Below are 16,614 nucleotides of genomic sequence, written 5' to 3'. Positions count from 1 at the left end.
TTCCCCCTAGACTTGTCTCTCTGAGTGTCCTTGAGCTTCTTGAAGTCAGCTTGACCTAAACGGAGTTCAGCCCTTGCCCCATGTCTGCATCCTCTCCATGAAGTCCCTCTGGGTGAGGGAACACCCCCAGCGGACTCCTCCACCCCCAGGCAGGACTCCTCCCCACCCTGCCTTGCCGATGTGCCAACCCCCTGGATGCACTGCCTCGGGAACCCTGTGACCTTCTCCCTCCTGTCTTCAGCCTTGGGCTGCACACTGACCTCCCCCTCTTCACAAACTGCCAAATGGCTGCTACACTTACAAATGGGGACGCAGAGGTGACACAGGCAGGTGTGATTGGAAATGGTGAGCAGCATCGCAGAGCAGAGCGCAGACCAGGGCTCCCAAGAGGGCAGAGATTGGCTATTGTGGCGTCAGGACGGCCATAAAGGGGGCGAGGTGGGCACCCACAGCAGCCCCTCTCCATGTTCCCCAGGAGCCCTGCGTCTCAGCCTCGGCTTGGGCTGGCTGCCCCTCCTTCTGTCTGTTAGGTGGGTGCCTGTTCATTCGTTCACTCACTCATTCGCTCATCATGGACTTGGTTCCTGCCTGGTGCCAGGCCCTGGCTAGATGATGGCGGGTCCTTGGAGACCCAGCTCAGACCTTGTCTCCTCCATGAAGCCGTTCTTGATCCCCACCCCCTCCTGCAGCCCCTCTGGCCTCACCTGGGCCCCCAGTGCTGTGATCACACTCTGATGAGCTCTCCAAGCTGTGAGCCCTCGGGGGGCTCTGGGCCAGATGCAGAAATGGGTTCAGACATGGGATGATGGCTAAAACCCTGAATACATGAGAGGATTACCCACGGGCCTGATGGGGGTCAAGTTCACCTCCTCTCTCCCTCCTGGACCAGGGCTCCTCATTCCCAGGAACTGAGTGACCTCACCCTGTGCTCATTTTGACCCTTATCCATCGATTTTCTTTCAATGTTAATTCTTTTTAAACTCTGAAGTCAGGTCATGAGGGTGTTCCTCAGTAATGAGAAACTTAATTATGACTTCAAGGGAGGGAATGCATCTGTGGTGCCTGAACCAAGACAGAACAATGTGGAAAGCACAGGATGCTGAGGAGGAGCTGGCTCAGGGGCTGGGCCTCGGGGCAGCAGAAAGAGGGGAGACAGAGACTTAGATGGAGACAGAGCTGCCAGGGTGGGGTTCAAGCCGGGAGGAGTGGGAGTCCAGGGGCCTCCACACGTGAGGGTGGCGGCTTCCGGAGTCCCCCTCTGTCATGTACAAGCCGTGTTTCTCATCCTGCAGCGCCTCCAGGCCTTAGGACGAGCTGGTCCTCCAGCAGGAGCGCCTTTGCTCTGCTCTCCAGACAACAGTGCCCTCACGCTGGGAGACTGCCCTCTGGGCATCTGTTCCTCAGCCTGCCTGTCCAGTACCCCCACCCCCACCATGACACACGCAGCCCGCTCTGTGCTTAGGTCACCTGGTTGTCATCGCCTGAGGCTGGCCTGTCTGCTTGTGTGAGAGACCGGCAGACCTGGCTTCTAAGCCTTTCAAGTCTGCGTGACCTTGGACCAGTCCCTTGTCCCTTTGGAGGCTCAGTTGGAGGCTCAGTTTCTCACTATAAGTGGGTCTGGCAGTGGCCTCCTCACTGTGGCGCTGTGCTCTCTGAGCTGCTGGAGATGGCGCATTGGATGGGTGCCTCTTGCTGGTGCCCTTGGTGCTGACCCCAGGGTCATGGCCCCAGCATGCCCAGGGTTTGTGGAACACCCGGCTGTAGTGATGCATGAGGTAGTGGGAGATGGGCAGGAGGTCAGGGTGCAACTTTGGAGTCAGAAGACACAGCATTCCTTGGGGACACTTCCCTGAGCCCCTGGTCCCAAGCCTCGCCCACCCACACCCCTTCTCAGCTGCCTTCGGGGAACTCAGTGAACCCCTGCTCTGAGGCTGCATTCCCCGTGCATCTAACCCAGGCCGGACACTGCTGTGGTCACGTCCCGGGTGAAGGAGTGAAGCTCCACGGGGCTAACGGGAGGACCACAAATTCAGATGCCTCCAGGGGTCAGGCTGGCTCAGGCTGTGGAGGACCTGGGCAGGGGGAAGCTTAGGGAGTAGCAAGCTGGGAGCACAAGCGCTGTCCAGAGAGCGGCTGCAGCTCAGCTCCAGAAGAGCGTTGCCTTGAGGGACTGTCACAGGTGGCCAGATCTCATTTCATACATAAAATAAGCTAGACAGCTGGAATTTTGTTGGTAATCTTCCAGTTTTTAAATGTTAGCGTTAACTTTTAAAATCTAGATTTGCCACTATTCCCTGTGTTGGTTTAAAATGCTTGGCTGTGTGTGGGCTCAGGAGCAGCTGGCAGACTGGATGCTCTTGTGACTCTATTCCCCCTCCTAGCTCCCTCACCTAGTGCCTCCTTGTGCATGTTCAGGGGACAGCTTCATCCCCCAAGGCAGAGTATGTTGGCCTGTTGGCTCCTGGGTGGCTGGCTCCCATATGGGGGCGCTGGGCTCTTGGGGGAGTCACCCTTTCCTGCAGCGGCCCCGTGGCAGGTGGTGCTGTCCAAGCCCACTCACACATACCTGGCGCGTCCATCCACCCTCTGTTAGACTCGCTCTGCTGTATCCTGCCTCTCCCTTTATGTCGTGGCATCCCTTACTTGCTCATCCCCACCTAGGAATCCAGATTCCCCATCTGTTGTCAGGACTTCTGTTTTCCTCTTCATCTCACCTCTTGATCAGAGGGAAAGTATTTTGACTCCGAGAGGAAGAAAGTCTGAAACTAGAGTTTCCTCTTTGGGACTGAAGATCACTCGTCAGCCTAGGCCCACAGTGCATCTGGCTTTGAGGTCAGCATTCCACCTTACTCCTTCTTTTAGACTTTCAGTGGCTTAAATATGGCTGAGCTTTAAGCCTGGTCAGCCCTGCTGAAGGCCTTAAGGACCGTGTGTCCATTAAAAACATGTTTGGCTATATTTGTTTAAATGTTACGCTGTTGGAAATACAGGGATTCATAGTTTGATTTTAGGCTTAGACAAAATTGTAACTTTGTAGTATTTCAATTTTATTGTAGATCAAATCAACTTTTAGGAGCCAACTTAAACACCTAACCATGCTCTACTAACTGCCACTGTGGGGAAATGCGTTTTATGTGCAGCGTGTTTGACTTGCAAGTGGAATTTTGAAGTACAGCCACTAGAATGCTGGAATTAGCCTCTTCTACACTATTTGAGGCTTAATTTCGAGTTGCCTTGAATTCATTCTGTACTTAGTAAATGAAATTTGACGTGTCTCTCCCAGGCTATTTGTGTCCCCTCTCACGGTAAGGCCGATGACACGCTCATAGAAGGTAGTTAATAAATGCTTGCTGGATGAACAAAGACTAGGGCCCACAGTCCTTAGTATTTAGGGGTTTTTTAATGTCCCTGTTTTGTTCTGGGTTGCAGATAGTTTGATATGTGTCTTAATTTGCCCTGTGGCTATTGTTCTTGATGTTTGGTTTGTTTTCTAGAATTGTGAGTTCCTACGTGGTAGCCACTAGCCACATGTGGCTATTGAGCACTTGAAATGTGACTAGTGTGACTCAGGAACAGAATGTTAATTTTAATTAAGACACACTTAAATTTAAAAATTCATGATTGGTTTAGCTATTGGACAATGTTTGAGTATGTTTGGAGTGTCTTGAGAGGTGAATCTACTGATTTTAAGTTCTGTGTGTGGCTCCCGTATTTCTCGTGGACTGTGCTATTCTGGATGGTCCCCCTTGATGTCGAAGACCCGATACTAAGTCTAGGGCATGAGGAAGGGAACTGAGGGGTAAGAGGGCTGGGACGCCATTGATGCTGACGGTGTAGGACGTGAGCCCGCTTGGGGAGTCGGAGCTCACGATAGGGAAGGCAGGAACGTACTGAAGTATATGGCACTGAAGTTCAGCCTGGCATTTGGGAAGAAAGGGCAGGGCTGACAGGGCAAGGGGAAAGGGTGTAGGATAGAGCAGCATAGAAAGGATAAAAGAGAAGTAAATGCTTTTGTAGTAGAAATTAGTGGAAGCATTCCCCTGCTCTTTGTGAGGGATGACAGGCCGTAAAGGGCTATCTTACTCTCTTGATGAAGCTCGGACAACATGGAAGAGTCTCCCGGAGACACTGGAACACCTTCTGTTCAGAGACACTGAACGCAATGAGGCAGGCATTAATAGGCAACTGAGGACAGCTGTTCTTTGTTATGGAAGCATTGCCTCTATGTCACATGGAGGAGGAGCCCTTTAGGAACATGAGCTGGACTTTTCATTCATTCAGCAAACGTTTATTGAGTACCTACTGTGTGCCAGGCACCGTACCAGGCGGTATCGAAACAAAAGTGAATGAAGTTGTACGTGAATATTCATAGCAGCAGTATTCACAGTCTCCAAAAAGAGGAAACAAACCAACTGTCTATCAGCTGAGCAATGGATGAACAAAATATGGTTTGTCCATACAGTAGGGTATTATTTAGTTATAAAAGAGAATTAAGTGCTGACTCATGCTACAATATGGATGAACCTTGAAAACATGCTAAGTGAAAGAAGCCAGGCACAGGAGGCAACATGTTGTATGATTCCATTATGTGAAAGGTCCAAAATGGCCAAATGCATAGAGACAGAGAGTAGATTAGTGGTTGCCAAGGGATGCCGAGAGGGGGCAATGGGACAGACTGCTAGTAGGGATGGAGTTTCTTTTTGGGGAGATGGAACTATTCTGGAATTCGGTAGTGGTGGGATTTGCACAAAATAGTGAATACACTAAAAACCACTGAAGTATACACTTTAAAATGGTGAATTTTATGTTATATGAATTTTACCTTAATTTAAAAATGTGAAAAAAAAAGCGAATGAAGCAAATTCTCTCCCCTCCAGGAGCTCATCAGACAGATTACACATAACACATAGTTACTGGGCACCGTGGGAGTACACTGCTGGTCTGTACATGGAAGCACACACCTCGGGGGGCCTAGCCTAGTTTGGGCTGGTCAGAAAGTGTTCCCAGAGTCTCTGTCTTTAAGGAGGAGTAGATGGGACTTGGGAATTGAGTCACTCAGATTTAGTTGTTTGCTGCTTTATTTGGGAAATCCATAAAATTCCTGGGCCTTAGATAAGGGCTATCTGCCTGAACGTGAGTCTTCTGCCCTGAGGGTCTCTGGAAACTGAGGACCGGGAAAACAAAGGAATACCCCAGATGCAAGGACACTTCTGGACTTCTGGGAGCGGGAAACTGGTGAGAACCGCTCTTGGTCAGGGTACTTGGTTGAGAAGACACAACCCTCCCGCTGGATTGCAGGGATCCATGGGGAGGCTTAAGAGATGGAATCTGGGCTGAGCCAGTGTCATTTCCCAAGCGTCACATTAGAACTGAGCCTCCAAATATGCTTCTCCTGTCTCCTTGATCAGGAAGCCAACTAGCGGCCTATGGAATTGGGAAGCTGGTGCTACAGCTGCTGACAAGGGAACCACACTGCTTCTACCAAAGTCAGGAAGCCACTGTGACAGTTGCGACCCCAGAACCAGGTTTCTGCTACTGTGATCTGCACCAGCACAATTAATCTGATATGCCCTCCCTCTCTCCTCATCGAACTGTTGCACGTTCAGAACTCCAGCAAATGCATCTGAGTGGAGGAACCTAAATGGCGTGGAGAAACCTAGGTGCAAGAGAGTATGGAAAACAGTTTTTTGTTGTTCAGCCTCTGCGGTAGAGGAAGACGCAGTAGATGCTGATTCAGCCAGTTCACAGAGGCTGCCATGAGGTCCTTTCCAGAGTTTATCTCAATACTCATGATTTAACCTCAGTCTGCTGCACTTTGGGCCTGTAGATTAATTCCTAATGGATGGGCACATTGTGCCCAGCGGTGACTTTTTGGTCTCTCCAGTTATAGGACAACTTATTGCAAGGTCAGGTGATACTCTTGGCTTCTTGATTTCTGCATTTCCTTTCACTTATGTTTTGTTTATTCGTTCAGCATGCGTTGGAAATAAAGGATGTAAAAGTAGCATCGATGTCCTTCAGGAGAAGATGCAGACAGGCAGTTGGACATGATTGCCATCTGGGAAGTGGGGGCACCTGTACAGACACAGGGGTGGATTGCCCACAGCAGGGTGTCTGTGCATGGGGGATGCTTTGGAAAGGAGGTAGCTTTAGAGCTGAGATGTGAGGAGTGGTTAGGAAAGTGGAAAGAGGGAAGAGAACGGCACAGCGTGGGCAGAGCTCTCTGTTCAGGCAGTAGATGGAGAGGAGCGTGTGGATGGAGATGAGCGGCTGGGAGTGAGGCTGTGGTTAGAGCCATAGAGGAGGAGCCCTATGGAGAGTGCTGAGGAGGCCCTTTTTCTCCTGAGGGAAGAGGCCTGCCATCAATAAATGCAGATCTGACCGATGGGAAGTTGGGTGAGGAATGGTGAGGAAAAGTGGGAGTGGGGTGAGGCTGGAGGCCCAAGACCAGGCAAGAGGCCAGCACACTAACCGTGCGGGTGAGGGATGGTGTGAGCGTGGGCAGAGCAGAAGTCTTCAGTTGGTTTTCTTCAACGGTTGCATGTAACCTTATTTCCTTATAAACTACTTAAAGGTAAGTGAGGTTGGGTGTTTTGCATTGTGCTTTTTGTTTTGAGTTGAATGGTCTTTTATTGTTATACTTGCTTTTCAAAAATAAAAAAGCGTAGATATTAAACAGAACCTAAAAATAAACTAATTCAAGCTAAAGTGCATTGGTGAGTTTCTTTGAATTTAAGGTTGTGTGATGTGAACACACCACATTATTGACATTGTGCTTGGGTTATGTTTGAGAATAAAAAATGGCCTGCACTTGAGGTGTGAAAGTAGCCATTAGAGAGCATGTTTAGCTTGAGCAAACACACCCATGTTTGTTTATACAGATATTTATAAGGCTTTTAGATTAAACTGTGGATCCGAAATGCATTTCCTGATTCAAGGAATAATGATTGCCCTGAAAAAGAAAGTTGCACTCTGCATTATCTGAGAGTTCCCATTTATGTTATTTATATGGCAAATATGATGACTGGCCTTTTATTCAAAAACAGTGAAATATGTCTGCAGTTTAGGCACTTAAAACATTTTCTCCAGTCCCTAAATAGCCTAAGCCTAATTCTCTTTGGGGCTTTTCTCATAAAAATGGAACCAAAATGCATTTGACCAAATTTATGTGATTTTTGAATAGTAATCGAACTCCCCTTTTTTGTGGCCTGCAGGAGATATGGATTTAGCCGCCAGAGCCAAACAGAGAAGGTAAGAAAAGCCTGGATAATGGAAGAGAATATTTGAGAGACGGAAGTGCCCCCTCCTTTGCCTCTGTCTGCAGTGACAGGCTGCCTAGCGGCGGTGGGATGGCCGGGTTGCTGCCGGCCAGGCTCTCGTCCTTGGCCAACGCGAGGCAGCAGGGATGTGCCAGCTGCCTGTGGCCACTGCATCCCCCTCCTGCATCACCAGCCTGCTGCCTCCAAAGGCCAGGGAGCTGAAGCAGCAGCCTCATCGTGGGGCTGGAAGTGAAGGGTGATTGAAAGTCATGGCCCGGGGTCAGACACTGGGTTCTAATAACTCCAGACGTGTGAAGATGAAGTCCACTCACAGGGCCCTGAACCCTCCTCATCTGATGAGACAGACCCTAGGCAGGTGTGGACAGGATGCTGGCAGTGAGAGAGAACACAAGCATAAATTACAGGCCTGCCCTGTGCTAGGATACCCTTAGCACAGGTGTGGAAAATCAGGTAAGTCGAGGTTTTCTAATTTCACAAAGGAGTCTCAAAGATTTCTCCTAATATTTGTATTTATTAATGATCCTTAATTGTCGGCACCAGGGCAGGCATATAAATCTCGTAGTGCCAAACCTGGACTATGTTCTAGGCCCTTTGTTCAGGGCACGCATGTGTTTTTTTTACTTCCTTCTCTGAACAGCTCTATAAGGAAGATGCTTATTCCTGTTTTTCAGATCAGAAAGCTGAGATTCAGGCTCCATGATTTGTCCAAGATCACACAGCTCCTCAAGTGCCATAACAAGAATCTGAACCTGGATCTGTGTGACATCAAAGCCTGTGCTCTTATCCACTGCCTTTTGAATAATGCAGTGTTAACTAAAGTGGTCACTGGCCTCTTAAGAAGTAGAGTCCTGCAGCTTCAGATCTATTAATAACCTCTTTTCTCATTCCCTACCCGACTCCCAGATTTTCTTGAATGAGATGCCACTCTTCCTGCTGTTCTCCTGCCACCCCTCCCTCTGTCCAGATCCCCTGTCCGTCAGTCCTTCTTCCAGGAAGCCTTCCCTGACCCCTAGCCTCCTTCTACTTCCTGTAGTAATTGTTGTCTCAGAGTCATCGGAGGGCACCGACAGTGACTAGGAGCATGTGTTCTCAAGCCAGACTGGCTGGTTTCGGATCCTAGCTCCTCCCCTTTGTTGTGTGACTTTGGACGATATACTTAATCATTGTGCCTTAGGTCACAGCCTCTCTAAAATGGGGGCAGGAATTGTACTACTTCACAGCATTGTTGTGAGGATTAAAATGTAAAGGACATAGAATGATCTAGCACATGGTAAACATCTAGAAAGCATTGACTATTATCAGTAATCAGTCATGCACTGATTATATCATCTTCTTTTTTGGTTTTCTTGTTACTTATTTTTTTCGATATTTGTGTTTTCACTCAACTAAATAGTTGTTTCCTCCAAAGCAAGGTGTTTTCTCGATTTGCACATGTCATGTGGCATCCGGTATATACTAAGAATATGGTGTGTACATTTAATTTTGATTTGTAATTTTAAGTCTGAAAAGAATGTCTATATGGGACTTTATTCTGAGATAAGGCAATTTCATTATGACTGGAAAAATACGAGATTCCTATGCAGTAGTATTCATGTTGGGCTTGTCTTGTCCTTCTTCTATCAGATGGCACATTTGAACTGAAAGTCTTGTTTCCCCATCCCTATACCCAGCAGTTAGGAGGTCAGATTGCTGCCCTGGTCAGTCATAGGCTTGTTATAGAAAAGCATCCTAGAATTGGGATGGTCTGAGACGAGCATCTGAGATGAGTCCTCTCCTTCAACCCTGGATGACCCTAATGTCCAGAGAGGGTAAGCCTGAGGTCACCAGCTGGTGAATGGCAAAGATGGAACTGAAACCAAGAACTCTAGACTTCCCGCCCATGCTTGAAGAACAGCAGTCAATCCAGGTGTCTTGAGTGTGTGGTACGTTGAGAGCCTGAGGCTGGGTCACTAGCGTGAGCTTGATCACCAAGTGAGAGAGTTTAGGTTTACATCTTTCAGACCAGTGGTTTTCAAACTTTGTTGACCACTCTTGACAGTAAGAATTCTATTTTTCATCATGATTAAGTACACACACATATATACCAAAAGCGAAAGTCTCACAATGCAATACTTAATTCCTTTCTCCATGCAAAGCACCCTAATGTGTTCTGTTCTATTATTTTTATTTAATTTATTTAGATGCTAGTTATACCTGCTAAATTGCTTTCATGTCTCACTAATGGGTATCAACTGGCAGTTTGAACAAAGACTTCTTTAGGCCATGAGCTTCCCCGAAGGTGTTAAAGTGGGTCAAGACCCAATCAAAGTGCAAGGGTAAGTCTGGCAAATGTGTGTGACCTGATATGAATTTAATCAGCAAGCAGTTCACAAATGGAGACAGGCATTGGCCAAGGCCTGAAGCTCAGCCTGCTCGGTCTGTAGCCAGCATGGAAGCTCAGGTCTCTGGATTTTCCATTCTTTCTCAGGGACTGGTTCAGCTTTCCAGATCTGTGTGTTTTCTTTCACAGACTCGTGCCTCTTTGCAATGTTATCCTTTCTCTGCTGAGTCTCCAACTCCAGTGCTCAGCTGTTTTCGCATCTTCCCTTCCAGGCTGAGGACACGAAAATGGCACTTCCCACGGGGCTCTCGGCTACAGAAAAAGCTGATGCCCATGAGGAAGATGAGCTTCGAGCTGCTGTAGAGGTATGTGGCCCTTGCAGGCCCCTGAGGTTTCTGTTTAAATCATTTGGGTAGAAATTTCACTTTCATCCCCAGCTTTCCAAAATGTCAGTTGCCTCCACAGCCAGCTTCTCTTAGCTGGCCTTTCACAGCCTTTCTAGTTCTTTTTCTCACCTCTATGAACCTCACCCTGAAACAAGATCAAGTAAAACAACCCTTGGATTCCACCACAAAGAGCTGTTTAGACGTACTGCCTAAGTCTTACCTGGTGAGATCTGCTCACCACTCCTTCTCCCCACTCCTCTTTTAGCAGTGCGTCCAGTCACTGATGACCAAGATGACCGCCATGGCAAATGAAGAGGTGAGGTGGGAGTGTCATGGGGGAGGGCGTGGTGTGGAGACGGGGCTTGGAACCACCCTGCTCTGCTCTGTGGGGCCCTCCTCCCAGAGGGACCACTTTCTTCAGAGCCCTCTTTTTTCAGTACTCAGTGCTTCCTGTTTCCTTGGGATCTTTCTTTTGGGCAGCTTTTTATAAATGCATAGTGTTGCTATCCGTGGGAACCTCCAGGAGGGAGACTTGAAGGACCTTTGTGAGAGCAGGATGTCCCTGCTGGGGCAGCATCACAAGGGCCTCTGCAGGAGAGCCGCTGTTCAGCCCACCTCAAAGGAGACCCTGTCTTCTGTTTCCTTCCCACACTTTCTAGGGAGAAATAGAATACTGAATTTATAGTTGGTCTTGCCAGAGCTCAAGGCCTGTCCAGAAGGTTTAACCAGGTGCTTTGAAAGGATCTTTCCTTTTTAGGGCGGGAAGGGCCTGTGGCAGTGAAGAGAGAGTTTAGGAGATCTGAGATTCCTCTTCCTCTCCCACTTGTACTTCTTTTCCTCCTGAGTCCTAAGCCTTCAAGTTCCCTTAGCCTCTGTTTAGTGACCCTCAGGAAGAGAGACCTTGGGATGGGGTAGGTGGAGTAAAGAGCCAATTTCCAGAGGAATCCAGGGTCTGAGGAGAATCTAGCACAGTGAATTGAGTGACCCAGGAGGTAGAGAGGTCCCTTAACATTTGTTGTCAGCCTGTTTTCTCCCTTCCTTGTTGATGAATACAGAAACAAAAGCCAAATTATGTTTTCCCCTGGAAATGTTATCTATTTTGCCGTAATACTCAGAGTGTTCAGGTTTTCCAGTTCTGTGAAAGAGGAGGCATGGTCTTGAGCACACACCCTCCCTCTGATTGCAGACCCATCTCACTGCAAACTCCGTGGGCCAGATCGTGGGACTCTGCTCTGCCGAGATCAAGCAGATCGTGTCTGAGTACGCGGAGAAGGTACGTGGGGGCCTCCCTGGAGTCTTTGCCTCAGGTGACACCCCAAGGATGTGTTCTCCTGATTCTCTGCAGCCTTCCCCAGCAGTGTTGGAGTCAGGTTGTAATTCTTCAGCCACACTTGTCCAAAATGTACGCCGTGTGAAGCCGTCAGCATTTGCCCATTAGTTAAATTAATTTTCTTCTGCAGTGCCTATTTTTCTATAAGTATAAAACCTGTATAAATATAGGTTTATAAATATTTGTTGTAAATATTTGCTTCTGTAAATAGAGAAACCTTTTCTATTAAAAGAAAACCTGTCTCGGAGCAGTTAGGCATGGGACGAATCGCTGCCTGAGGGACAGCACGGGCACCCTTCCTTCTCTGCCCGCTTCCTGTAACTTGGGCTCATCGGGTGATTGCACTGAGGAGTGAAGGTTTGCCACTTGGGAGATAAACCCCATAACTCACCAAGCCCAAGGCAAAATTTTTTGTTCTTCTTTATTAAAAGGGTAGAGAATGAACAAAAGCCTGAAAGTCATACATCAGCGTTAGAGTTTTTCCATCCTGAGAATAGGCAGCCAGACCTTGAATATTTCAGGGAGACGGTGATTAATCATTTTGCACGTAACTGATTCTGGTCTGGCTGAGATGTAGTATTGGTAAAATCAGATTTACAGGTCATTGTTTCACATCCTTCCTTCCCCAGCCATACTTAGTCTGCCCCCCTAAAACGGTGATGTCTTTTGAAGCATCCAGCTTCACTTTTCCTGTCTCAAAAGCCTTGATGACAAATTAGCTCTGCTCTGCCCCTCTGTGCAGTGTTCTTCTGGAGTGATTGCACGGATGATGTAGTTGGGGAAGGGATGTCACCTGTAAGCTGGGAGTTACAATCTGCTGTAAGCACAGCAGGTGGTCATCTCCCACCAAGTGATGGGCTTTCTGAGCAAGACAGTGAGTAAAATGGCACAGAATGTCTGGGGGTGGGGTTCTCATGTCCCCCACCCTGCGAGTCAGTGCTTCTTAACATGGGTTTTCTAATCTAAGTTTCATAGAGTCCAGAGTGTCCTCTGTTCCAGTTTCCCCTCAGGAAAGGTGACAGTGGTCAACATGTCCTCTGAGATCTGACCAGAAAAGGAGTTAGGTTATCCTAAAAGCACAAATACAAAGACTTGAAGGTCTTGTTGTGGAAAGTGTGTACTTCACTGCCCTGAGAAGAAAGTGTCTTGGTTTGGCGTCTACACGGGCACCTGGATGGCAAGAGTATGAGTCTGTACCTGCCCTTATGCTGCCACGTAGCATTGCTGAATCTAGTTTTGAAAACAAGACAGCTGTATGAGTACTCGCTGTTATTTCTACAGGGACGCTCGTTTTTATCTTTGTGCTTGGCCACTGCAAGCAGATAGGAGCTCAGGTTACTGTCAGAGGGAAAGCAAGCAGGCAGACCCTCCTCTGGATGACCGTACAGCTCTCTCTCCCAGCGCTCTCCTTGCCTTGGAGTCCTGCAGCTTACCTGTTTTCCCCAGTCAGCACTGCGCTTCTGTGTTCCCTCCCAGGTCTCTTATCCCCAGAGCTTTCCCATCCTCACCCTTGTCTAGTGATCTGCACCCAACTCTGATGGCTGCATTTGGGTATTCTGTATCCTGGACCATTCTCTGCTTCCACTGCATTCTGCCAGAAAAGAGTGAAATTAGAGGTGGTTTTAGACAGGCCTCTTTCCAAGGACCTATCTATAATTAAACTTCTCATGGAGAATTAGAGGTCAAAAGTCCATTGCTTGATTGTCTCTCACATTTGTGTTGGGTCAGTCATATAGCCTTAAAGATGATGGTTTTGAAATTCAATTGCTGTTAATCCTATTCCCATATCGTGCTGTTTTCACATTAGCATATTATTTTCCAGTGTGTGTCCCCGATATCCATAGTTATACATAGTTGCAGTTGTCACAAATGTCTAAAAGAGGTAGAACAACGCACTTAAAACCACAGCATTTGGGGGCCAACATACAAAATAGAGGAAAGTTGGCACAGATGTTAGCTCAGGGCGAATCTTCCTCAAGCAAAAACAAACAACAACAAAAAAACCCTACAGCATTTGGAGTCATATCTTGGTTCATATCTGACTCCTCTACTTCCAGCTAGGTGGCCTTAGCTAATTTTTGTAACCTCTCTTTGCCCTAGTATCTTCATCTATAAAATGGGAATAATATTACTTTAGTGGCAGGGTGTTGTGAAGATGTAGTTAAATGTGACCAAAATGCCTAAAACAATGCCTGACACGTTGTAACTATTCAGCTAGTGATGGCCTTTATTTGCATTTTTATAGTCTACGTTTTTTTTGGTCATATTGTAAACATTTTCCATGTTTCTGGCCTTCGCAGTTATTTTAATAGATAATCCATGTGTTAATAAAGTACAGTTTATTAAACATCACTGTATTATTAGACTTTTAAGTTGTTTCTAACTGTTTGCTGTTGTAGATAACACTGTTGTAAAATCTGAGCAGATAGCTTCTGCTAAGTTTTCCTAGGAGTTAGATGATTGGGTTCTGACTCCTGTGTGGCTTTACAAGTAAGTTGTAATGGTATAAAATATTTTCACTGGTGAGGGCCTTCTCAGCATGGCCTGAACGCTCCCAGCTGTGGTTGTTCCTTTGTCTTACTGGCCACTTTGGTGGCTATAAAGTGGTACCTCTTTGGACCACTGGGAGCACTGAACATGGTTCTGTGTTTTTGTTTGCTCCTTCTGTTTTCTTCTATCTGAATTGTCTGTGATAGCCTTTACTCATTTATCTTTTGGTATGTGATGTTTTTCTTGTAAATTTCAATAGAGTTTCTATTACCACAAAGGTAATAGGTTAAAACAACAGACATTTATTATCTCACAGTTTCTGTGAGTCAGCAGTTGGGCACAGCTCAGCGGAGTCCTTTGTTTCAGACTCTCAAAAGGTTGCACTGCAGCTGCTGCCTGGGACCGCAGTCTCATCTGAGCCTCAGATGGGGAGGGATCTGCTTCCAAGTACGCATGGTTATTGGCAGCATTCAGTTGCCTGCCACCTGTTGGCTGAGATCAGCAGCTCTTGGGGCCCAGTTCACAGGCCTCCCCAACACTGCTACTTGTTTCATCACAAACAGCAAGGGAGAGCACCTCCTCACAAGACAGATGTTATAGTTTTATGTAACGTAATTGTGTACATGCAATCACATACGTCCTGTCACCTTTGCTGTTTTCTCTTGGTCAGAAGCAAGTCCCAGTCCTGCCCACAGGCAAGGAGAGGGGATTACACAGAGGCCTGAACACCAGGAGCTGGGGATCATGGGGCCATCTTAGAGTTGTCCACCACAGTGTGTTTGTTTCTCTCTTGAATCTTGCTACCGTAGATTGGACTGAAACTGGGCGCTGGCAATTCACCTAAAATTCATGCCCCTACATTCAGGGTCTCAGTAATGAAACCCTTGGAAGTAGAGATGGGATTGAGGAATGCCCAGGAGGGAAGTCACTGGTGATGCTGGAAAGAAACCCGAATTAGGCTGATATTTTTGCTTAGTAAAGAAAAGGAACAAGATAATTTTTGGAGGGTGAAAGTGTGAAGATGGTTTTGTGACCTAGGAGTGACTCGAATAACCTGCGCAGTAGAAGTGTTTGGGAAGTCAACGGGCGTTGGGATATAAAAGTGAAGTAAAAAACATGTACAGGCTTCTCTTTCATTTGTAAAGTTCACAAGTTCTTATAACAATATAACATGATAAATAATCTTTGTGTTTCAAAGCAAGTCTCTGAGATGTGTAACTCAATTCCATATGATTCGTGTAAAGCAGCAGGGAACAGGAATGTAGAGAAGCTTCCAGATGTATAATTCACAAGTGTCAGTAAGCTCTGGGCCAAGGAGCACCATCTTTCTTTGTTTCCAAAGGGTAACGCCCATCCCAGAATGTGCTCAGTGAGGCCCCACTGTGCTTTTTGGTGTTGATGTCTACTATGCTCCCTGCATGTTAGCATTCATTTTTACAGGGAAGAAGAATCTATGACTGCAATTTGCAGAGAACCAAAAAGTCTGACTAAATGTATACTTCTGCTCTACTATCCCCCACTCATTTGAGCCAGAAGAAAGGGAATAAAGCTGAGCCAGAGAAAGTGCGGGGTCCCCAGAAGGGCAGGAAGGGACTTTCCCTAATGCCATATTCTAACCAACCATCCACCATTTCAACCCCTTTAATACTTTTCTGCAATGAAATCATTCCTTGGTCAGCATCTCCCTGAGACAGGATCTTAGAGCATTTTGTGGATCTAGAGGCACAGAGCTTTCTTGGGGAATCATAAGAATCTATCCTGAGTGCCTTCTGTGTCCAGGTACTTTGTATACCATTATCTCATTTAATTCTCAGAACAGTGTCTGCCTCCTTGTTTATAATCCTCGGCCTTCCTCCGTCATCATACTTACTCATATGCAGTTGAAACCATCTGTTTATGTGTATGTGGACCACATCTCACTCTTCTCAGTAATCTCAGAGCCTTGCCCAATGACTGGCAGTGTTGGTGCTCAGTACAAAAGCTCGTGATGTGATATCCATTTTGCAGATGAAGACACTAAAGATCAGAGGAGTTAAGTAACTTGTTCATTACTGTGTAGCTAATAAACTCCAGATTTGCATACAGGACTATCTTGACTTTGAAACCTGTCTCCTTGGCGAGATGGAGCATCCTTAGGGGGAAGTGGGGATGACTTCCTTTGCTATCCTTAGTATCTGCCTTCCTGGCTTTGTAGTGACCATGTCTCTTTAGACTCTCCCACCATCCAGCTGCCAACCTTGGGCTAAGTGAAGAGAAGAGGCTCAGTCATATTGGGAAAACCACAGAAATAAGTAAAAGTGAAAAAGATACAGCCCAGGCACTCACACCCAGTCACACCTAAGCTGCTGAAAGCTATGGAAGTTTCTATTTGGGATGTGCCAGTGGCTTTTCATGTCGCTGGAAAATACGACATTCAGATGTTCTCATCCAACTCTTTAGGTATCATCCTAGCCAGAAGACTGTCAACATCTTGATCTTATTTCCATGGTGAGATGAATTCTGGGGTCATCAAGGGACTTATTTGTGGAAGGAATTTTTTTTTCTCAGTATGTTTTGGAGGTGTTCCTGTCCAGCAATTGAAAAATTTTGGCACCATTGCTTCTGACCTTTGATTCTGAGGACCATTCTCCGGTTGTGAATCAGAAGCCTCTACTTTGTCTTGAAATTATCTTTCAAGAGCACCTGGGGAATCTCATTAGGTAATTAGATCATGGTGTAGCCAGAAAGAAGTAATGGCCAGGGTGTGGTCAGAAAACACAAAGGACAGAAAGTCGCCCCTAGAGTGCAGACAGCTGCATTTGACTAGAG

The 16,614-nt window shown here is 46.8% G+C and overlaps 1 protein-coding gene across 13 annotated transcripts in view; it reads left to right on the top strand.

The window, feature by feature from the left end:
- The window catches only part of LOC123285344 (coiled-coil domain-containing protein 93-like), a 157,142-nt gene that overhangs the window by 116,147 nt on the left and 24,381 nt on the right, over window positions 1–16,614 (top strand). For 11 of the 13 annotated variants that reach the window (XM_070507484.1, XM_070507480.1, XM_070507483.1 and 8 more), the window contains 4 exons: window positions 7,215–7,251; window positions 9,873–9,965; window positions 10,252–10,302; window positions 11,173–11,259. In XM_070507484.1, coding sequence (XP_070363585.1) covers window positions 7,215–7,251; window positions 9,873–9,965; window positions 10,252–10,302; window positions 11,173–11,259 — 268 coding nt within the window. The remainder of the gene's footprint in view (window positions 1–7,214; window positions 7,252–9,872; window positions 9,966–10,251; window positions 10,303–11,172; window positions 11,260–16,614) is intronic. The other 2 variants (XM_070507475.1, XM_070507474.1) reach the window with 1 other exon arrangement.

Source organism: Equus asinus, chromosome 4 (genome assembly GCF_041296235.1).
Source record: "Equus asinus isolate D_3611 breed Donkey chromosome 4, EquAss-T2T_v2, whole genome shotgun sequence".
Taxonomy (NCBI): domain Eukaryota; kingdom Metazoa; phylum Chordata; class Mammalia; order Perissodactyla; family Equidae; genus Equus; species Equus asinus.
The sequence above is the reverse complement of the archived record's forward strand: the minus strand, read 5'-3'. Positions and strand labels throughout refer to the sequence as shown.